We start from the raw sequence: 25399 nt of genomic DNA on the forward strand, positions 1-25399 counted from the left end.
GGCCGCTGCTGCAGGCCTCAGTGGAGCTGCCAATGCTGCATACGGAGCAGCTGCTAATAGAGCAGCAGCCGCATCCTCAGCTGCCTCACAGGCCGCCTCAGCAGCAGCCGCTGGCAAGCAAGCGCAAGCTGCACAGGTGACCACAGCTGCCCAAGGAGCGCAGTCAGCTGCATTCATCGAAGGAAAGCTTTCAGCCAAAGCTGCAGCAGCCGTCAAAGAAGCGAAACTCGCTTACACTCTCGCAGTAGCAGCTGCCGACGACATTGGAGCTGCCGAAGCCGAAGCCAGAGCCATTGTTGCACAGACATTCCAAGCTTTGGTGGCAGCCAGGAAAGTTAGGGCCCGCCAAGCTGCCATGGCCTGGCAGGCGCAGCAGGCTGCCTATTCTCTCAACCAGCAACAGAGCTTGGCTGTCAGTGATCTGCAAGGCGCTCAGCAGGCGGCAGCACAGGCTCAGGCTGCTGCCAGCAAGGCTCTGTCTAAAGCCAAAGGCAGAGGGTACGGATACGGCACTCATTAGATACGTTCGTTTAGATCCAGGCGAATACAATGTCTTGAAGATTTGATCCTACTGTCTGTTTATCTTTGTAAATTATCCTATTAAGGGAAGACGCTTTAGTCAAATGAGAAACTGAAATCTTCTGTTTTTCCTTTATTTTCTAACTTCTCTTCCCCTTTCACGAAGACTCGAAGAAACAAAACATGTTTTAGGTAACTCAAGTTCACTTCGAAGATGTAAAACTTCTGCGGTACTGGTAAGAGAACATTACAGAGGAAGTTTGAGATGAATAAACGTAAAGTGAAGATTTTGTCTATTATTACACCTAAAATAAACATGGTGTTCAGATAGTGTGGAGGATAGATTTTGTTTGTTTTTTCAATTTATTTGTTGTCAAATCCTAGAGAGAGAGAGAGAGAGAGAGAGAGAGAGAGAGAGAGAGAGAGAGAGGCCGAAGCTTTTCTCTCTAATTTAGACCAGTAGTCATGCCCCCAAGAGAGAGAGAGAGAGAGAGAGGCCGAAGCTTTTCGCTCTAATTTAGACCAGTAGTCATGCCCCAAGAGAGAGAGAGAGAGAGAGACCGAAGCTTTTCTCTCCAATTTAGACCAGTAGTCATGCCCCAAGAGAGAGAGAGAGAGAAAGACCGAAGCTTTTCTCTCTAATTTAGACCAGTGGTCATTCCCCCAGAGAGAGAGAGAGAGAGAGAGAGAGAGATGATTGTTTGTAACGAGAAAGACAGTTGGAATAATTAGAGGTTGTTTATTTACATTTTTGGTATGGAGGTAGAGAATATTTGGGGCGATTATTTTATCTTACTTTTGAATAGAGAGAGAGAGAGAGAGAGAGAGAGAGAGAGAGAGAGAGAGATGATTGTTTGTAACGAGAAAGTCAGTTGGAATAATTAGAGGTTGTTTATTTACATTTTTGGTAGGGAGGTAGAGAATATTTGGGGCGATTATTTTATCTTACTATTGAATAGAGAGAGAGAGAGAGAGAGAGAGAGAGAGAGAGAGAGAGAGAGAGGACTATTCTTTAAAAATAGATCGGGAAGTTAAAAACTACTCTGATATAATAGTAATAATAATAATAATGATAATTACACTTATTATTATCATTATTATTATTATTATTATTATTATTATTATTATTATTATTGCTAGCTAAGCTACAACCCTAGTTGGAAAAGCAATATGCTATAAGCCCAAGGGCTCCAACAAGGAAAAATAGCCCAGTAAGGAAAAGAAATGGAAATATACGGAATTGATTTGAAATGCTCTTTTGATGATGATGATGATGATGATGTATACAAACCAAATAAAAAATTAATTGGTCACGAAATTTCGATTAAGTTATTCACCTAAAGAACTAAGTGGATGATATGTGAATTTGAAGTGTTTTGATAATCTGTATTCAGCATAATCTAGGACAATAAATAACGTCCCTCTGTGCGCAGGTCATAATTTTCCATATATATATATATATATATATATATATATATATTAATCTCCCAGTTGTTAGGAAAGGAGGGGGGGGGGTGTCGGGAAGGGTTGAAACTGTGTGAGTGTGTGTGCGCGCGCGCATACCCACTAAACTTAGCCTTCATTATTTGACAGGCTGCGTACAGTAGTTATACATACTTAGTATTATATTAACCTTACGATTCTAAGCCATCCTCTAGCTTTAATGACAAATATATATTTTACCATATGCCTGCATCCCCTCTAAAGGCGCTATTACAAAGACAAAATTTCAGGCAGAAAAAGACGTTTTCGTCTTCATATTTTCAATGCTCGTTCATTATTTTAATTATACAGTCGGGACTGTTTTCATCTAGTTGTGGAAGAAGACAAACAAGTCGATCAGCTGATCACCAAAACATCGCATTACAAAGCATACAGACCGAATTGGAAACATGCAGTTACATTGGAAAGTTTGGCTCGTACTTCGTCTGTTTGTGTAGACTATAATGGATTTCAAGGTAAGGTACCATTTCTTCAGAACGGTTTCAATCATCAATTAGAAGGGTATCTCTCTAAAACTCTTTATTTAGTTGAAAGCTAAGTAATAGAAACGGGTAATATAAGTAGGCCTACAGTGCAATATTATAGAAAGAAAGTATAAGAGTATGATGTATTGAGTTAGGCTAAAATTAATTAGTTTATGCTAAAACCTTAAATTAAGATTTACTATTTATAATCAACGTGGAAGTCAGATACGTTTATAATATAGGGTAAACAAACACCAGTCCAAAACTCGAAAAAAATACGGGTTAGTCTATAAAGAAGGAATGCCAAGTACCTCCAGTAATATTGCCCTCCACATGTCCTAGGTTAGGTTAGCATACAACACTAATTTCCAGTGGTGTATTTCACAGCTAGGAATTGTTGAGTACATACATGAACTAAATAATTTTTAAAAACTTCTAGTTTTATGTTTTAGACTCGATTATGAGAAAATACAGTTCTAGCACTGCTTCGTTTAAATGATTGCTAACTGAAGTTAATGCTGTGTCGTGTATTTTACTACGAGCTGGGTAGCCTACACCTTTTCCAATTACCAGCAAATCTTTAAGCTCACCCAGGTATATATAATAGACCAAGGGCCGCACTACTCTCCCAAATAATATAGAGTAAATTTAGCGAATGATTTATGAACATAGAAAACCATGGCGTTACTTTAAACATATTTTAGAGCAAACTCGTGGCTACTTCTTCCGCGAGACCGTTTGGAATTGGGGGCGCGTCATCATTGTATAAACAAAGAACAAATAATGTCTGGCTGATTGACCCATATACTTTTAACGTTTAATCAACGGGAAAAGTATTTCGTATCTCGCTCTCTTTCTCATTTTTTTTAACCTGATTCGAAGTGTCTATTATTTTACCGCGTGAATACCAGGTGTTTGTAAAGGTAATTGTTAGAAATATTCCGCCTAGTCACGATTTCCATTCGCTGAAAACCCAAAGCTAAAAAGATTAGCGAATTAACAGGTTGATTATTTACATGTAGGCAAATAGTGTCAAGCATTTAATTCTTTCAATAAAAAGGAAATCTATTATACAAATCTACGCTAATTCAAAGACTGCTCATGAATGGCAGAGGCAAGGGACAGTAACATTGCCCTATCAAGCAGGACAGTGCCCTAGAGACTGACCATGTATACATAAGATCAGTGCCTAAGCCTCCTCTTCACCCAAGCAAGGACTAAGGAGGGCCAGCCAATGGCTGCTGATGACTCCTAGACCTATAGGCTCCCCCAAACAACCCATTCTTAGCTCACAAGCACGGTTGAGATCCTAAACCTAGAGCGTGCTTACAGGGATAGTGAGGTTGCAGCAATCAAAGGAACTAAGGAGTTTCAGCCAGACTCGAACCCTAGTCTGATGATCACCAGGCAGGGACGTTACCACATCGGCCACCATAACTCATGATTAGTGAATCAGCTGTTAATGACAGGAATATCAGCAAAAAATAAAATCTGTTTACAAAGTCAAAAATATATATTTTCTTATCGTATCAGTGTCGCCATTATCAAATCAGAATATGGGTACAGCGTTAGAGCCAGGGAGGCCATTCTGCACGAAAGTTCAAGGGGGAGGGACTCAACAGTAATCAACAAAATAGAAGAAATGAAAAGACACTTTCGTAGTGTCTACAGTGTGCTATGTGAGGTCCACTGTCAGCACTACCACATCTCCAACTCCCTTCAGCGAATATCCTCCAATAACAAATTCTAATTTAATATAAGAATATTAGTGTAAGCGACCGGTCAAAATGATGTCTAAATGTTTAGATAGATATGGATACACATGCACACGGTCCCTCCTCTCACCAGGGTATGACTACTTCTTCTCTCCCCTCCCTTACCCGAGGGACCGGGAGAGCTCAGCGTGATTGGATATATATATATATATATATATATACAATTATATGTGTGTATGTATGTATATGATTATATATATACATGCACACACATATATATATGCATATGAATATATATATATATATATATATATATATAGCCAAAGACTTGCTCTTTATAAAACAGAGGAAATAATGAACTTAAAATTAAAACAAGAAGAAAATTTCCGTCGTTGAACAATAGTACCGCAATTTACGTATTTGATCCAAAGAGTCATTTAGTCCGAATTAGGAGACGTGTTCTAAAACATTAACTTCATTTTAGGAAATCTTTCGATCTCGACGTGAACTTCTTCAGAGGCATTTTAGTAGTCGGTGGATATTTTTTTTTTTTTTTTTTTTTTTTAAGCGTTCAAATTGATCTGTATGGAAGGACTAACTTTATATTAATCATTTAATCAACAATAAATGCAGTCGATTCCAGTCCACTGTAGGACAAAAGCCTCAGATATGTCCTTATTCATGTCTGGGGTTTGGCCATTTTCATCACCACGCTGGCCACTACAGTTATGTGTTGGTGGAGACTTTGGTTAGATCGCTAACTGCAAACCAACCTAATATGGGTAGCCATGACTAGTACAACTTTGCTGATCATGGCGATACGCAAACCCTTTCACCACATTAAGGTAATCTACGAAAGGCAGATATATATGTTAAAATGGTTTTGATTATATATCTATATATATCATCATTTATAACATATTGTTTAGAGAGCTGATCCGGCATAAATGTATAGACGAAAAGATATTCACAATTTTTTTTTTCAAATAAAATAGAAAAAAAGTAAGTATTGAAAAGTCATGCTGTTAAATGTTTTGTACTCTACCTGAGGTAGAAGCGGAAATAATTCGCTACCTTTGCAAGTGTTAGAGTAATATAAAGCATTATTTACTTTTGATTGGTAACTGGTATCTTTTTTTTCTTATTTCATGTCTATATATTAGTTCACTAGAACTTCGTGGACCATATCAGGTGTTCGGTGATAAACGGGTTTTATAGAAAAGTAATTCCCTTGTGTCATTCATTTCACTCATGTTATAGACCCCAGATCTCTCTCTCTCTCTCTCTCTCTCTCTCTCTCTCTGTTGCGGAGAACGATACTCTCAAAAAATGATGTAAAAATTTATATTTTTCACAGAACACTACATCAAGTTTTGATAGTTAAAAAGAGATTTATTTATATTCTTGCAAGTAAATATACGAAGCATTAAGAACATAAAAAAGATTACATCTCTGTTGTAAATTTCGAATAGTCCCATAACAGCTTACGTTACTGCCTACCACACCATATATCACCTGTGCTGTACAACTTGCAAACACTCATCTATAATACTTAATTACATCCGCCAACGAAGTTAGAGGAAGGTTATGTTTTACCCCCTGTTTGTGTGTTTGTTTGAGTGTTTTTTTCTGTGAACAGCTTCCTGGCCACAATTTTAATCGTAATTAAACTTGCAGTGATTAACTGTTATGTAAACAGAGGGAAATGATTAAATTTTGGAAAGTCAAGGTCACTGTCAAGCAAAATGTCCAATTCACGTATTCAGCCATGAGTTTGGACATCGTTGTCACAGAGACTTCAAACTTGGTTCATATTTGAGTGTATGAAAAACCACGCCAATTAATACTTGTTAAGGGCAAAGGTTAAGGTCAAGGTCAAGAAATAAGCTGCTGTGGCGGAGGTCTGCACTGTACTAAGTGCCTCTCTAGTTTAAGGAATGCTTTTCTGGTCCTATACAGCAGGGGAACCCTATTCTCTATAGGTCCTTTCATAATTCATTTAATAGTAGGCATTCCAAGGCATTCAGCATTTCCCACCACGCATTGCTCATTTATTGTCAAATCCACATTATCGAAGCACATAGAAAACAAGAAAGACTTCAGTTTACCATTGAAAGTCTTAATATATTCAGTCTTTCGGATATCTAATGGGAGCTTATTGTATAGCCTTGGGCCCTCATACTTGAAAGATCTGGAACCTACAGTAGACATATATCTTGGTTCCAGTAATTTGAAAGCGCAATGTATAGTCTTGGGCCCGCATACTTGAAAGCTCTGGAACCTACAGAAGACATATATCTTGGTTCCAGTAATTTGAAAGCGCAATGTATAGTCTTGGGCCCACATATTTGAAAGCTTTCTTGGTTCCAGTACTTTGAAACTATCTGTAACTATTCTCGTGTCAAATCGATTGTTGGCTCAACAATATGTAGCAATTCTCTTACATATTTTGGACGTCTGGTTCTGTCAACTTAATGGGTTATTACATGCATCCTGTATACTAATCATGGCTACTTTAAGAATGTTTTTCAACATTAATCTGACAGCCAGGAATCTCACCACGCACTTACTGCTGTGGAAAATATCAACAACTCAAAAGTTCATTTAACATGGTTTGAATTTTAAGAACTAAAAGACTATTAAGATTACTTCAAACGACGTGCGTTTTTGCAAAACGTATTTCTCAAACATCATGTTAAGTCTACTATTTAAACCTCGGTATCAGTCAAGGTTCTTAGACTCTCAATATCAAAATTAGGGTAAGCAGTCGGGCAATCTGGCTGTGCCCTACAGTCCTACCCAAGAACATCAGTAGTCTTTAACTCTCTTAATATTAAACGTAAAAAATCGTAACTAGATTAGTTTATTCTATGTGCAAATTGTATTGAAATAGTATAAGTAACCATAGAATCAATAATAGAATGTCATAATATCATACATCATTAGTGTAGGTTTCATGTTAGAAACATCGCTGGAGAGACAACTGTTGATCTCAGTAGCTTTGTTTGAAAGATGTTTAACATCTCCCACTTCGGATAGCGTGGAGTGGATCGGGAAATATAGAATGACCGGTACAATGGGTTAAAGCAGTGTTGCCAGGTTTTTGAAATGAGAAAAGGCCAACTTCTAATCAACTGCAGATTTAAAAGGTCAACCCATTATCAGAAAAAGGCCAAAAATGTAGTATTTAAGGTCCACCTTTTTCATGATATTACTAAAGGCCAACCAATTTCAAAGAGGCCAAATTTGAGGTTTTTGCCTTGAAAAAAAAAAGCCAACCTCGCAACGCTGGGTTAAAGACCCCAGGTCACTGACATTTTACCAATAAAGCCTACTGTTACTATTAATCACTTTAGTACCATCCTAAATTGTATAAATGACCAAGATACCCGAAATGAAGTGGATACTCTCTTCAATGTCAATATGGATTTTCAGTATAGTGACCGTATCTCCCCGAGTGACGTGTGCGAGGCTATCAAGAAATTACCTAGTAACAAGGCACCCGGCTGCGATGGCCTTCCTGCCGAGGCTTTCAAATTCTGCCACCCTATAATTTATATCCTATTTTCTGCACTATTTAATGCCTGTATATTACACCAATATCTCCCCGAAACCCTGCTACTTGTCCACTTAATACCTCTCATAAAAAACAAACTGAAGGATGCCAGTGACCCAGGAAACTACCGCCCCATCGCCATTACAACAATTTCATCGAAAATATTTGAATCTCTTCTGTTCCGTCGCCTTGCACCATTTCTCCACACCGCAGACAATCAATTTGGTTTTAAGACTAACCACTCGACTGACATCTGTATATATATTTTAAAGGAGTTATTGAATTTCTATATATCCTCGGCCTCCCCTGTCTACTTATGTTTTGTAGACGTGCGAAAGGCATTTGACAGAGTAAACTATCTGAAGCTCTTTTTGAAAATACGCAAAAGGGGAACTCCTCTATATCTCATCGGTATATTATACTGTTGGTTCACAACACAACAGTTCTGTGTTAAATGGGGCAATGTCCTGTCCCAGCAATTCGGCTCATCTAACGGTCTCAGGCAAGGAGGCATCCTCTCACCATACTTATTTAATGTTTACACAGACGACTTAAATATCAGACTGAATTCACTTCCCATTGGTTGTACGGTTAATGGCTTTACCATAAATAACCTTTGCTACGCTGACGATATGGTCCTCATCTCCCCCTCTGCCCAAGGCCTACAACGTCTTATTGACACCTGCAACGCATACGCTAATGAACATGACATAATCTATAACGAATCGAAGACACAGTGCATGTCTGTCCTTCCTAGATCGCTCCGTTTCGTAGAAGATCCACATATTTACCTTCAAAACCATCAGCTAGCATTTGTCAATGATTTTCCTTACCTAGGTCACATCATTACGAAAGATTTAAAGGACACATCTGACATTGAAAACAGGCGACGTAAATTGTGTTGTCTAGGGAACATGGTAACGAGAAGATTTGCCTTCTGCCGCCAAGATATAAAAAAACTCCTATTTCAAACCTACTGCTATAACGTATACGGCTGCTCGCTATGGGCAAACTATACGCGAGAATCGATGAGACGTATCACAGTCATTCACAATGATATCCTAAGGCGCCTCACCAATACCCCGAGGCACCATTCAGCTTCAGCGATGTTTGTTGAAAATAGACTGGATAACCTAAAAACCATCATTCGTCGCTCTATAGTAAGTCTCACCTCCCGCCTACGATCTAGTGAAAATCCCCTAATTCAAAATGTGCTTGCAAGTGCAGCGAGAATAAAATCCAAAATGTGGGAAACCTGGAATACGGAAGCGTCAGTACAATGAATTGTATTCACTAATATTTGATAGTGTGGCTATGCCAAATCTTCATCACTAAATAACTTTGGTATGATTCCCAGTATTGTTATGATCTTCTTCTTCTTCCCAGCTTTATCCCTATTCGGGGTCGCCGTTTCTAATGAGTCTCTTCCATCTCCCTCTGTCCTGTGTCATTTCCTCCCATACTCCCTTCTCCCTCATATCATCTCTAATGCAATCTCTCCACCTGGTCTTAGGTCTTCCTCTCCTTCGTGTTCCATCCACCTCCACGTCCATCACTTCTCTTGCCATGTGTTGCCCTTCTCTTCTCATCAGGTGGCCATACCATCTTAACCTTGCCTCTTGCACTTTCTTTGATGCCTCAGTGACTTTTACTGTACCCCTAATATGTTCATTTCTAACCCTGTCCTTTTTGGTTACTCCACTCATCCACCTAAGCATCCTCATCTCGGTTACGTTCAACTTTCTACCCTCTGTTTTCTTTAGGGGTGCTGCTTCCAATCCATATGTCATTGCTGGTCTGACCACTGCCTTGTGCACTCTGCCCTTCAATCTTATAGGGACTTTCCTATCACATATGATACCAGACACCCTCCTCCAGTTGTTCCAACCACACTGAATCCGGTTGTTAATTTCCTCTTCCATGTTCCCCCCATTGTCGATTACTGAACCAAGGTACTTGAATTTATGAACCCTTTTGATGTTTCCTCTGCCTAATTTGATTGTTGTTTGCTGGTCGCCATCCATCTCGGTTGTCATATACTCTGTCTTCTTCCTGCTTATTCTTAAACCTCTACTCTCCAAGGCATATCTCCATCTTTCTAGTTTCCCCTCCAGTTCTTCCCTGTTCTCGGCTACCAAGACTATATCATCTGCATAGAGCAGACACCATGGTGGCTCCTCCCTGACTTCCTCTGTTAACACATCCAAGACGATGTTAAACAGGAGTGGGCTTAGAGCAGATCCCTGATGTAGCCCAACTCCAACTTGGAAATTTTCTGTTCTTCCAACTGTAGATCTGACGCTGGTCTTTACATTTCTATACATCTCCCTGATCATTCTGACATAATTCTCCATCACTCCTCTCTCCCTGAGACATCTCCATATTTCCTGTCGTGGTACTCTGTCATATGCCTTCTCTAGGTCTATAAAGGCCATATGCAAGACCTTTTGCTTCTCTCTGTACTTTTCCATAATTTGTCTCAAAGCGAAAATACCATCCACAGTACTAAGCCCCTTCATGAATCCTAGTTGCTGTCTACCGATGGAAACTTGCTGCCGTAATCTTTCATCCATAATTCTTTCAAATACCTTCAGTGTATGTGACATGAGTTTTATTCCTCGATAATTTTCACAACACTGTATGTCCCCTTTCTCTTTGAATATTGGGATTAATATACTTTCCCTCCATTTTTCGGGTATTGTCTCACTTTCTATAATCTTTTTCATTAACTGCCACAATATGTCAATTCCTTCCTCATCAAGAGCCTTCCAGGCTTCTGCAGGTATGCCATCTGGTCCCACAGCTTTACCATTTTTCATCTTTCCCAGTGCCCCTCTAACCTCAGCTTTTGTTATTTCTGTGACTGGTCCACAATTTGTGTGTCCGTCTCCTCTTAGAAATCTTTCATTTTTCTTGTTATGATAACGTGTTTTATTATGTTACATCTTTGTTGTCTGGATGTCCTGTATTTCCTTCACACCACCTGCTCAGTGACTAGATTTTTTTTTTCCCTCCCCAGTGTTCTTTCATTATTCAAGCAATTTCTGTTCCAACATATTTATCATTGTCATCTCCATTTTTTTTTATTTTTTTTTCTTTCTCCCTCTCTTTTTGTTTGCTAATATGTATGGTATCATCATTGTTAAGCGTTAATTCTATTGTGACTTTGTTACCCAGACCTTAGATCTCTGTGGTCAACCTGCTAATTGATGTTTATAATATATTACTGATTTTATTGCATATCTCATCTTTTTTTTTTTACCGATGTCAAAAGTGTAAGATCACTGTACCCTTATTGTAACTCTGTATATGGCTTCTGCTGAAATAAAGATTATTATTATTATTACTATCATTATTATTATTATTATTATTATTATTAGATTCTTAATTCTACGCTAGAGAGTTACAAGGATTTTGGATGTCTCAAAGACTTTTTAGTCCATCCGGGGAGACTCCATTTGATCTTGGGTAGAGCGATTTGGTTTGACCGTTTAGAGTTTTTTTTATGATCTTGTCTAACTTATTGTTAAATTCGTTTACCGTGTTACGGTTTACTACATCCGCTGGAAGTCTGTTTCATGTATTTGCGATTTTGCATGTAAAGAAATTAACCACATTGAGTGGTGGTGTATCTTTTCATTTCCAGTTTGTATCCGTTACCTCTGGACTGATTTGTGTAAAGCACGAATGGATTGCTGTAATTTACATTTGTTATTCCTTTAAAAATTTTGAATGCCTCTACTAACTGTCCCCTTAGTTGTCGAGGTTGTAGATCAGATATATATATATATATATATATATATTTATATATATATATATATGTATATACATCTATATATATACATCTATCTATATATATATATATATATATAGATATTATGTATATATATATATATACATATATATATATATATAGAGAGAGAGAGAGAGAGAGAGAGAGAGAGAGAGAGAGATTAGAAACAATGTTGAGACCTGTTGTGTTTCGTTAGTTGTAAATTTATTCCAGATGACTGATACCTAGTGGTCAAATTTTCATTACATAATATGGTAACGTTACGAACATGCGTATTAAGTGTATGTCCCATGAGGCATAATGATACCTACATGAATCATTTGTAATCAATATAGGTTAGCCAGGGCACCAGGCACTTGTTGAGATACTACCGCAAGAGAGTTATGAGGTCCTTTGACTGGCCAGACAGTACTAGATTTGATCCTTCTCTCTGGTTCGGTTCACTTTCCCTTTGTCTACACCGAATAGTCTGGCCTATTCTTTACAAATTTTCCTCTGTTCTCATACGCCTGACAACACTAAGATTGCCAAACGATTCTTCTTCTCTCAGGGGTTAACTACTGCACTGTAATTGTTCAGTGGTCACTCTCCTCTTGGTAAGGGTAGAAGAAGATCTCTAGTCTTGAGTAATGCCATAGCCTCTGTACCATGGTCTTGCACTGTCTTGGGTTAGAGTTCTCTTGCTAGAGGGTACACTCGGGCACACCATTCTATCTTATTTCTCTTCATCTTGTTTTGTTAAAGTTTTTATTGTTTATATAGGAAATATTTATTCTAATGTTGTTACTGTTCTTAAAATATTTTATCTTTTCTTTGTTTTCTTTCCACACTGGGCTATTTTCCCTGTTGGAGCCCCTGGGCTTATAGCATCCTGCGTTTCCATCTAGGGACGTAGCTTGTCAAGTAATAATAATAATAATAATAATAATAATAATAATAATAATAATAATAATAATAATAATAATAATAATAAATGGAAAGTTGTTCATGAATCTTTTGATTTTGAATAATTCATTCAAGTTGACTTAGCTTCAACTTATTGGGGATTCACAGTTATGGGGACTCTAGTTGCCCACTTTCTTCAGGTTATCATTATAATAATAATAATAATAATAATAATAATAATAATAATCATTATAATTATTATTATTATTATTATTATTTTATTATTATTATTATTATTATTATTTTTATTTTTTTTTATTATTATTGTTATTATTATTATTATCATTATCACTATACCATTACTATTACTATTATTATTAATTTCATTATTATTATTATTATTATTATTATTATTATTATTATTATGATCTCCACTATATAATAAAGAGCAAGTGTCTGGATATATATATATATATATATATACATATATACATATATATATATATATATATGTATAGGTATGTATATATATATATATATATGTATATATATATATATATATATCCCGCAAATTACCCAAACTAGCATGTTGTAGTTAGGAAAGAGGAAGCGGGTAATCAGTGTGTGTGCGTATCTATCTAAATATTCAGCCGTCATTTTTGGCGGGTCGCATACACTATTGATGATGATAATAATAATGATACAGTAATTAAAAAGGTAGATTTTTAAAATGGAAGCAGAGTTCGTCTTGTATTTAAAAGCAAAGTCGATACATAAGTATATACAGATCGTCATCCTGTGATACATAAACCTTTTTCCCACAAATTTCAGAATAGTTACAAATATCTTACACACTGCTCTTCTTCTACTCCTTCTTATTCTAAGGCAGTAGTTCTCTTCCCTGGTATCTTTACGTATGTTTCCTACTGACGTATCCTAATGCCCATAGCCACCGTAGCCTCCACCGTATCCTCCACTGCTGCCCTTAGCCTTGGCCAGAGCCGTAGCTGCCGCGTATTGAGCTTGAGCCGCTGCCCCCCTGAGCCGATTGCAGGTCTGATATAGTAATGCTCTGGTGAAGGTGCAGGTTGTTTGCAGCCTGTTGAGCCTGCCAGGCCATGGCGGACTGGCTTCCCTGCACGTCCAGAGCGGCCTGCAGAGCTCGCCATGCCTGGGCCACAACCATGTGTGCTTCGTCGTGGGCGGCAGCTAGGTCGTTGGCCACAGCGATAGCTAAGTTGTGAGCATTTTCAGCTGCTTTTTCAGCAGCGAAAGCTTTTCCAGAGAGGGAGGATTCTGAGAAAGCTGCAGCTTGAGCTCCCTGAGAAGCCTTCGTAAGCTCCGCGGCTTCAGCTTGCTTCTGCGCCGCGGCAGCCGTGGCGGTTTGAGCGGCGGCTGAAGCAGTGGCGGCAGCTTGATTGGCTACAGCGCCGGCAGCAGATGCAGCAGCTCCCTTGAGACCAGCTGCTGCAGCGGATGCCTGAGCAGCGGCTTGGTTGGCGATGTCTCCTCCGGTTGGTCCGTGGCCACCGCCAGCAGCTCCGACGACCAGATAGCCGCTTCCGCCGCCGTAGCCTCCGGCATCGCAACAGGCTTTGGCGAAGCCACGTTTTTCCTGCGTTCGTATTCGAAAGAAAAGGAAAATTGATTATTTTATTTCTGTTTTAAATAATATCGAATTTCATTAATGGTCTTAATGAGCGTTCAGAACTGCCTATTAAAATTTCCCATTATATATTGAAAAGCTACATACATAGTGAAATAAGTAATTGTTTTATACCAAAAGTATTTTTAAAGGGATTTTCTGTATCATGAAAACTAACGTGAAGAACATAAAAGATATAAATGAGATTATAACTTTAAAGGAATGGTTAACAAACACGAAATCTTTGTTATTAGAATTCAAAAATCCGATTTTCACAGTTAAGTAACTTAAAAAAACATAGATTTCTAGTGAACGCAATCTGTAAAAAATTACTGTTAATAATTTAGATGGCTACGTATGTAAATGCAACCCTCTCTCACTAGGGTATGACTACGCCTCTCCCCCTTACTTGAAGGACTGAGAGAATGGAGCATGACTGTATATATATATATATATATATATATTTACATATTTATATATTTACATATATATTTGTATATATATATATTTATTATATATATATATATATATATGATATATATATATATATATATATATAGCAAGATATTCGTTCTTTATTATATAGGGGAGATTACATTAAGGCATCTTGAAGTCAGACAAGCATTAGTAGGAGACACTGATCTATGTTGATTTGCAATCTCTTTATCTTAACCTTCGTATGTCCTATTGTCTTAAAACTGCTTCAAATGATTCGTGGTTAGGTTTCATGTTTTTTTTTTTTTCAAACCAAGGACACAATTAAAGAGGCACTGGCGTTATTAACTAGATTGCTTTGTTCTTGTGTGCTTTATTATATTTTTAGATCTCAGCAAAATGTTCATTAAGGGTTAAGAACAATAACGGCTTTTTTGAAATCATTGCCTACTTTTGTTTGTGCAGAAACTTAAAATTTATCGTTCGTGATAGCTAAAATGAATATATAAAACGTCTTTTAGATTTCTTGCAGAATGATTTCTTTTTTAAATGATCCTTGTCAACTACTATCAAATCCTAGATTGCTTACTCTCTCTCTCTCTCTCTCTCTCTCTCTCTCTCTCTCTCTCTCAATGATGTTTTTTGCAATCATTTTGTTAATGACTTTAATATAGAAAAAAGTCATATTTTCTTCATTTTGATGGGAAAGTCAAATTTTCAGTTTAAAAAATATTAATACTTTATAAGATATTCAAAAAATTTACAAAAAAAAAAAAAAAAAAAAAATGCTTACAAGACTTGTAATCTCTTGATTTATCAAGAAGTACAGAAATTAGGTATATCATCGTTGATTATTCGTCAAGTATTATATCTTCCGCAATACTTTCTTTTGTCAGATAAATGGCTAAATAACTAAACGCTTTGGCTTTGCTGATAGACATAGATACTTATGAGGGAATATGATAGAGTTAGTTCTAAAGATGTCTGTTTGTTTCATTTGGAAAAATAACGGCTTTTTCAAGTTATACTTACACGCACAATCTCCTCCGCAGCTGCCAGACCTGAAAATTCAAAATAACAAATCTATTTTATTTAATATTGATAGTTTGTTGAAACTATAAATTCACAGTATATATTCATGTACGAAAATGTTGAATATCTTCGTAAATTGACGTGGGTAAGACAAATAATGAAAATGATAGATAATATATAGACAAGAAGAATAACAGGATGTGTCCCTAGAGATGGCAAATGAAGCAGGGGAAAGGAAGCCGATGGATTGATGAGCTAAGAAAATTTGCGGGTATAGACTAGTATAAAAAGACTATAACATCGACTGGAGATTATATATATATATATATATATATATGTACATATACATATATATATATACATATATGTATGTATATACTCTATATATGTATATATATATATATATATATATGTGTATGTATATACTGTATATATGTATATAAATTATATACACATATATATACATATATATATATATTTATATTATATATATATATACAGTATATATATATACACACACACACACACACACACATATATATATATATATATATATAGATAGATAGATAGATAACTGAAAATTAATTTGAGAAAGAGAATGATGTCTCATTCAAAATTTCACTGCCAAACGCATATAAAAACAGAAGAATTTCAAACGCTGCAATGACTATCTCATGACAAATTAGTTCGTAGAACTAAAAGAACAGAACCAACTTTACCCAAACAGAAAAGAACGAGAGTTGCTCTAACGGACGCCATGTTGGAAAGAGGCAAGAGAGCGGAATGTGTCAAAACAGGTCTGTCGCTGCCTTTATATACTCGCCGTCCGGGAGACAATGACTAGCTTTCCAGTTCAGTAAATCTCGTCTTTGAAGCATTAGAGTTTGCAGTAGTTGAATAATGAATTGAAAATATATTGTGGATTAGCCTCCTGTGATTATTTTGTTCATAATCTGCGTACTGAACGGTGTGCTGTTTGCGATTAATGAAAAAAAATCTAATGATTTAAATAGAAATAATGCTATTAGAAGACTAAATGAGATTAGTTTCTCAATAGGACCACTACCGGCCTCCATACCCATATATATTTGGATATAATTTGAAAAGAGGGTTCTGAAGCCTCAGAAAGATAGTTTAATATCGGGATTTATTTCGAATTAAGAGCACGGGTTCGAATCTTGTCTCAGGGAGAGGGACATAAAAAGAATTCCCTTTTGGGTACCTGAGACTAGTTTTTCATTAATAGGATTACTACCCAGGGCGTCATATTCCTATGAATTGGCATACAAAGAAAAAAAATGGTGTTCTGAAACCCCTGAAATGCTGAAAGTTTATCTGGACTTGTTTCGAATCGGAGGCATGGGTTCGAATCTTGGCAAAGGGAAAAGCACTTAGGCTTACCATAAGAAGAATTTCCCATTGGGTTTCTGAGATGAGTTTTTCATTATTAAGACCACTACTGGGATTAATAGCCCGATATGTTCATATATAATAAAAAAAATGGTCATTAAACACCAGAAATACTTATAGTTTTATATTTGGAATTCTTTCGAATTAGAAATATGGATTTCTGGGAGAAGCTCTTGTCATAAAAAGAATTCACCATTGGGTACCTAATTACAAAATGAAAGGAATTACACATTAAGATTCATTTGTTTCTCAATATTTAAACGTATGAAAGTCACATGTATTTGTGACAAAATTAAGATAAATAGATTTCGTGTAATTAACCAAGACATGGTATCATTCACTGACCTGTTTTCCATTGAGGTTTATAAAGCTTTAGAAAACTTCCACTTGAATGAAGCATCCTTTTAATTCGATTCTTGGAGTCTTTATTTCTATCTGTAAAGAAAGACTTTGAATTTATAAGTCTTGTTTTCCGTCATCATGAGGAGATCAATAATGTTTAGCTTTAGCAGTTGGCTAATGATCATTGAATGATATCTTGAATTGGCCAAGACTTCGTTTGCATAGCTACACTTGAAACACACACACACAAACACACACACACACACACACACATATATATATATATATATATACATATCCCTTTCAGAGTAGGGATACCTTAACTGGTTGTGTATCGCCATGATCAGCAAAGCTGCACTAGTCAGGGACACACATACTAGGTTGCTTTGCTGTGAGCGATCAGACAAAAGTATCCCACCATCACAAATCCACACTGGCCAGCGTGATGATGAAAACTGGCCAGATCCTATACATGAATATGTCTGAGGCGTTTGTCATAAAGTGGATTAGAAACGGCTGCATTTGTTGTTGTATATATATATATATATATATATATATATTATATATTATATATTATATATATATATATATATTTTATATATATATATACACATATATATGTGTCCTAATTCTTGTATGAAGATATGTGTTGTACGTCAAGGTAAATGAACTCTATAATCATGAGAATTCCTCAAAATCTATAACTCAGCATGTTGTTGTAGCAAGATTGCATTTTGATAGCAAGGGGTAGTTATTTGCCTTTGTGCTTTCTCTGAGACAAGGCTCTCGCCTGAGAGTGTCTGTTGTTCAGTGTACTTACGAACCTTTTGTAATAAAGTGAAAAAACCCATGTTCCGATGTCTCATTATCCGTGGACATAGGACATATGTATGTATGTATGTATGTATGTATGTATGTGTATATATATACATATATATATATATATATATATATATATCCTATTGTCACTAGCCATACATTGAAATTATAGTCGGTACTGATATTTACTCATGCATATTTTTTTTTACATATGAAATTTGTATAATACGTATCATTCTTATTCCGTTTTTGTATTTTGTTTTACAGTATGTAATGTAATATCTAAGCCATGGCTATGAATAGAAACGTCCTAGGTTAGCTATTCCGAACGGGCGTGATCAAAGACATATTTTCTCCCCCAGGAATTTAGCATTGTTGAGGGATCTGGATAATTCGTTTTGTTTTGGTGCTTTCATTCTACAGTTTGAATAACACATTTCACATGTATAGATTATTTAAAGCTTTTAGTTCATTATGTGGCTTGTAAGATAGCTTGCAAGAATGTGCGAGCTGGCTTGAAAATAGATAGTAGTTCATTTTTCATTTCTTATACGCTGAGAAAAAATTGTGGCTGTTATGCACTATACTTAATTTTTTTTTAATGAGGCGCATTTGCACCTGTTCGCAGGGGTGCCATTTTAGCTCGGAAAAGTATCCCACTAGCTGATTAGGTTGGAATTATTTAGTCCAACCAATCAGCTATTAGGAAACCTTTCCGAGCAAAAAGGGCACCCTAGCGAGTCAGTGCAATTGCACCTCAATAAAAAAAGTAACTATAGTGCAATTTAATGATGGATCATTACTATATTCTTTTCCTCATCAGTGACCTTGTGGTGGCCTATTGGAAACGTCCCTACCTGGCGACCTGTTTGACGGAAATTAAAGACACATTCAATCTCGCTAGATTCTTGCTGTGTCTGCAACCTCACCATCCATGTGAGCCAGGGATGGGGGGATTTTGGGGGAGCCTATAGGTCTACCTTCTGAGTCATCAGCAGTCATTGCCTGGCCCACCCTGGTCCTAGCTTGATGGAGAGGGGTTTAGATGCTGGTCATTAAACCTCCTTGTGTTTACATGGTCAGTCTTTAGGCGTCTAGGACATTGTCACTGTCCCATGCCTCTGCCATACATGGGTGACCTTTAAACCTTTAAAACTATTTTTTAATCCTTTTATGATGATTCATCTTCCCTTGATTACTGTCAATCTCAAATAGCTTTATTATCTATTCTATTTTCACATCTGCTTTGAGTTTGGCCTAGAGAAAGCGCATTTAACCTATAGGGACACTCAGTAGAGCGCAGACCTCCTCCGCGGCAGCCTATTTCTCGACCATTTGCTTGACCTCCACCTTGACCTTTAACCTTGACATGTATTAGTTGGCTTGGATTTACATACATACATACACTCAAATATGAAACAAGACTGAAGTCTCTGTGACAACGATGTCCAAACTTATGGCTGATTACGTGAATTGGACATTTTGCTTGACCGTGAACTTGCCTTTGAAATTGACCTTCCAAAATTTAATCATTTCCAGCTTTTTACATAACAGCCAATCTATGCAAATTTCATTTCTCTACGATTAAAATTGTTGCCAGGAAGCTGTTCACAAACACACACAGACACACGCACACACACGAACAGGTGGTTAAATATAACCGCCTTCCAACTTCGTTGGCGAAGGTAATTCAACAAATAAGTACATTCGAATAGAGCTGGTGAACCTTCCCCTAAGAAATTTGTCGTATAGTTCAACTCCGTCCTTTCTTCATTCTTTTTAACGATCAGTGTTTAGTAAACATTTTTTTTAAACACATTAATTATCTTTCGCTTTTAGGATGTATAGAAAGGATTCACATCTTTATATTGTACAGAATAGGATACGTTCGAAAAAAAATCGTAGGTAGGTGTATTCTTTTTAAAGCCAGTGGATTCGTTTCACTTTCTTTACTTTGAGAGACGTTATATCATTCAGTATAGATCAGCACTTCTGTCTGACTCTATCTTTCAAAATCTGTTTATATGTAAACTGATTCATATAGTTGAATGTTATCTGTATTTAAAATTTCATTTTATCAAGTATGATAAACTACTATAATTTTTAAAGGCTATGGTTTGGGTTATATTCTTGGTAAAAGAAAAACCCTAACTATAGGGTTGCTGTGTCCTGATTGGTAACGTCTCTGCCTGGTGTTTGCCAATCGGGGGTTCGAGTCCCGCTCAGACTCGTTAGTGCCATTAGTGTCTGGAACCTTACCATCCTTGTGAGCTAAGGTCGGGGGGTTTGGGGGAGCCTATAGGTCTATCTACTGAGTTATCAGCACCCACTGCCTGGCCCTCCCTGGTCCTAGCTTGGGTGGAGAGGAAGCTTGGGTGCTGATCATATAATATATGGTCAGTCTCTAGGGCATTGTCCTGATTGCTAGGGCAATGTCACTGTCCCTTGCCTCTGCCATTCATGAGTGACCTTTAAACCCTAGGTTATATTTACGAAGTATATGAGATCCTCTGCACTATTAAAGCTCACAAGATTTATAATGATTAAACACATATGACTCCAGAAATAAGATTACAGCTTCCACATTGAAAGACAGACTTACTGTGCTGAAGTTCATTTACTTTCTAATGTTTCAAACTTATAGTATAAGAATTTATAAAAGTCTATGACGAGTCTATCTCTACATGCAAAGTCTATGCCAGGGCATTTAATCCTGGAAACCCTGGGCTTATTTACATCATTAAAGTGCTCGTTCACTGAAAGAAATTCATGCCCAAATAGTTACATTTCCCATAGTATTCAATATTTCTCCGTAAATTTATATATATATATATATATATGTATATACATATATATATATATATATATATATGTATATATATATATATATATACATACTCACACACACACACACACACACACATATATATATATATATGTATATATATACATATATATATATATATATATAGTGTGTGTGTGTGTGTGTGTGTGTGTGTTATGTGCAATTATTGCAGAGTAAAAGGTTGTTTTGCTTAATTATGTTGTGATGACTTTGGAAAATTGTTTATTATTTATTGATCCATTAGCCATAGTTGTTTTGGTGGTTTCTGAAGTCTTGATTGATATAGCGTTGGTTTTGCTACCTAATGGGTGGGGTGGGGGGGGGGGGTTGCTAGTTCCATGAGAGCCCCACAATGTTCTAGAAAACCATTACAGATTGTATATTAGTTGAATCGTGTAGACACGAGAAGTTAGATGCTTTCAAGTTATTGGACCAAAGATGTAGAGAATTAGATGGTGAGATAAGGTGAAGGATGATATGGAGAGAAGAGGTTTGGTGGAAGAGGATGTTGGAGCATCAGAAAAACTAATAATCAATCCTTAGCCATCATATACAGACATGAACTGTGTATTAGAGATTGGTTGAAAAGTCAATCTATTTGTATTGTTATTTTTTTCCATAATAATATATATATTAATCTAATTTACTACAAGGGCTGGTTCTATCACACAAGGAACCCCTACGCACTGCAAGACCTACTCAAGACCTCTTTGTCGTTTACATTCGCAGGCATTTGGAGTATCACTCAGCATATTTCGTGTTAATTGTCAAGTATTATTATTATTATTATTATTATTATTATTATTACTTGCTAAGCTACAACCCTACTTGGGAAAGCAGAATGCTATAAGCCTAGGGGCCCCAACAGGAAAAATAGCACAGTGAGGAATTGAAACAAGAAATATTAAAATATCTTAAGAACAGTAACAACATTAAAATAAATTTTCTATATAAACTTTAACAAAACAAGAGGAAGGGAAATCAGATAGAATAGTGTGCCTGAGTGTACCCTCAAGCAAGAGAATTCTAACCGAAGGCAGTGGAAGACCCTGGTACAGAGGTTATGGCACTACCCAAGACTAGAGAACAATGGTTTGAATTTGGAGTGTCCTCCAAAGCTCTTAGAAAACTAGAAAGTCTTACACTTTTTGAAAGCCTTAATATCTTCAGGCTTTCGGGTGTCCCGAGCCACATATTTGAAATCTCCACAACCCACGGTAAACATTCATCTTGGTTTCAATAATTTGACACCATCTGTAACTATTCTCTTATCTGACGATTTGAGGGGTGCACGACGTGTTGCAATTTCCTTAAGTATTTTAAACGTCTGGTCCTGAGAACTTTATGAGTTACAGTGAACCCTCGTTTATCGCGGTAGATAGGTTCCAGACGCGGGCGCGATAGGTGAAAATCCGCGAAGTAGTGACATCATATTTACCTATTTATTTAACATGTATATTCGGACTTTTAAAACCTTCCCTTGTACGTAGTACTGTTAACAAACCACCCTTTAATGTACAGAACACTTAATGCATGTACTACAGCACCCTAAACTAAAACAGGCACAAATATTAAAGGCGATTTTATATCATGCGTTTCCTAAACACCTAAAAAGCACGATAAAAAATGGCAACCAATGTTTTGTTTACGTTCATCTCTGATCATAATGAAGAAACAAACTCATTTAGTGTACACATATATGTATAGGTTAGTTTTTGCATCGATTATATTGATTATACAGTACTGTATGTTGATTTTTTTATTACCAATGTTTTAGTTTACGTATTTTTCTTAGGACTTCCAAATGAAATCTTTTTCTTTATGACGCCGCCTGAAACGACGGCGTGTACGCTCAGTAAACAACCACGCTCAGAACAAACAAGGCATTTAACGCGCATGATGATAGTGATAAATAATGATACAGTACATACAGTATTTACAGTAAAAGCATTTACAAAATATGTTACCTTACAAATATAAATTATACAGTATTGTACGTAGCAAAGCAGGAAAACAATTTACGAGAGAGAGAGAGAGAGAGAGAGAGAGAGAGAGAGAGAGAGAGAGAGAGAGAGAGAGAGAGAGAGAGATTGTTTTACGTACGTAAATGTAAATTTTAAACAAAAAATATATGATAGGTTACAACATGTAGACTTTTAAAACCTTTCCTTTAACTTAATGCATACAGTACGTACATTACTAAACTATAAAACAGGCAGTAAGAATATTAAAGTAAAAAATAAAGATTGTTACTGTACTCACCACGAAAGAAGTTGAAGAAAAACTTGAATGGTGATGGCGATGAATTTGCTGCACAGTAGAAATGATGATGATGAAGCTGATGATGTGTTCTACTGTGCAGTCAATGATAGTATTTTACGTCTCTTCAGACGGAGGTGTCTTTTCCTGGGACACCTCTTCAACTTCTTCCTGGGAAACTTCTTCAATTTCTTCCGAAGGCGTACTAGCAGGAGGAACTGGCTCTTTTTTGCGAGGCTGGAAGAACATTGTGATCGGAAGTTGTTGCCGCTGCTTCTTTTTTCGATCCAAGAGCATCCTGTAGGGAGTCATGATGTCATCGACCTTGTTGGAGAATTGCATCGAGCGAACCATATCCTCGTCCCACTCTTGTAACATTTCTTTCGCCTCATTGATATGGTTGCAGAACTTGGCAAGCCGTTCTAATGTTAAGCCCGTTTCTTCGACATTTTCTTGGGTCTCTTCCTGGGTATCACTCTCTTCCTCACTTGCCGATTTCGTCAGGTCTTCGAGGTCTGCGTCAGTTAGGGGCTGGGAATGGCAGTCCAACAACTCGTCGACGTCTTCAGTCGTCATGTCGCCAAACCCGTCACCTCCAATTATGGCAGCCAACTGCACAGATTTCCGTATTGCAGAGTGTTGGATTTCCGACGGAGTAAATCCCTTGTCGTCGTAAACAATATCGGGCCACAACTTCTTCCAGCTCGCATTCACGGTTGCAGGTTTCATCTCTTGAAGTGCCTTCTGAATATTCTGCAGGCACGTGGCTATGGTGTACTGCCGCCAGTACGCCTTCAAGTTGAAATCTTCATCCTCGTCATCTTGGGCAGCATCCACACACGCAACGAGGTCCGCCAAGGTATTCTTCGTGTAGAGGGCCTTGAACGCCCTGATAACCCCCTGGTCCATCGGTTGAATTAATGACGTGGTGTTGGGTGGCAGGAACTCAACCTGAATGCCCTCATGCGACAGGTCAGTTGCGTGTCCACCAGCGTTATCCATAAGGAGAAGGATCTTGAATGGCAAGCCCTTCTCTACGAGATATTTGCTGACTTGCGGGATAAAACACTGGTGGAACCAGTTGGAGGTCAGCATCTTCGTAATCCATGCTTTTTGATTATGCATCCAGTACACGGGAAGGAGATTCTTATTTTTATTTTTCAAAGCGCGAGGATTTTTCGACTTATAAATAAGCCCCGGCTTTAACAAAAATCCAGCAGCATTGCCACACATCACGAGGGTAACGCGATCCTTGAATGCCTTAAAGCCAGAGGCTTTGGCTTCCTCTTTGAACAGGAAAGTTCGCGACGGCATTCTCTTCCAAAACAAGCCAGTCTCATCCATATTAAAGACTTGTTCCGGCTTGTATCCACCTTCGGCGATAATATTCTTGAACGTCTGGTTCACGTAAGTTTCAGCAGCGGCAGTGTCAGCGGAAGCAGACTCCCCATGCAGGGAAACGCTTTTCAGGGCGAAGCGTTTCTGAAACTTCGCGAACCATCCTTTGCTTGCGGAAAAACGTTTCTGAGGCTGGGAATCAGTGGATGTCCCTGGTTGAGGATCATCTGCATCATCATCATCTTCAGCATGGTTGCCGTCGTCGTCTTTAGGTTCCTTTGCAGCAAAATTCTCATATAAACTCAAAGCCTTTGTTTGGATGGTGTTCGTATCCAACGCTATGTTCTTCTTCCGGCAGTCGGCAATCCACACAGCTAAAGCACCTTCCATGCGTACGATCGTTTTATTACGCGTTGTAACGACTCGCTTCGCTGATCTGCTAAAGGTGATTGCAGCCGTCTTTCTAATGTTCGCCTCGTCCTTTTTGATATAGCGAACGGTGGATTCGTTGATGCCAAAATGGCGGCCGGCGGCCGCGTAACTTCTACCATCTTTTAACATGTCGAGAAGCGTAACCTTCTCAGCTATCGTCATCATCCTTCGGTGGCGTTTAGGCTCACTACCAGCCTTAAGAGAAGCAGAACGCTTGGGAGCCATTACAGTAGGATTTACGTACAGTACTGTAACAAAAAGTTCAACTTAAAAAGGTCGCACACAGCACAGATTAAACTTCACAAACTTAAGAACGTCTACTCAGCGATACGCGGTAAGAGAAAGTGAACGATCCAGCCCCGCGAGAACTTTGATGCTGCGGGTAGAAGATGCGGGCAAAACACCAA

At 37.5% G+C, this 25399-nt stretch overlaps 2 protein-coding genes across 2 annotated transcripts in view; one reads left to right on the forward strand and one right to left on the reverse strand.

Annotated features, from left to right (window-relative positions):
• LOC137624853 (antifreeze protein Maxi-like) overlaps positions 1–652 on the forward strand; it is a 1850-nt gene extending 1198 nt beyond the window's left edge. Inside the window, exon 3 of the mRNA XM_068355804.1 lies at positions 1–652. This exon is cut by the window's left edge and continues 152 nt beyond it. Within this exon, the coding sequence (XP_068211905.1) occupies positions 1–520 (520 nt within the window). The 3' untranslated portion in view covers positions 521–652.
• A 12768-nt stretch (positions 653–13420) lies between these two features.
• Positions 13421–16306, reverse strand: LOC137624854 (prophage side tail fiber protein homolog StfR-like). The gene is made up of 3 exons (XM_068355805.1): positions 16267–16306; positions 15548–15576; positions 13421–14050 (listed from the first exon to the last, which is right to left on the reverse strand). Exons 1-3 carry the CDS (start codon positions 16304–16306, stop codon positions 13421–13423), a joined length of 699 nt encoding a protein of 232 aa, XP_068211906.1.
• Between the last annotated feature and the right edge of the window lie 9093 nt (positions 16307–25399).

The sequence above is a fragment of the Palaemon carinicauda genome, chromosome 31, assembly GCF_036898095.1.
Source record: "Palaemon carinicauda isolate YSFRI2023 chromosome 31, ASM3689809v2, whole genome shotgun sequence".
Lineage (NCBI taxonomy): Eukaryota > Metazoa > Arthropoda > Malacostraca > Decapoda > Palaemonidae > Palaemon > Palaemon carinicauda.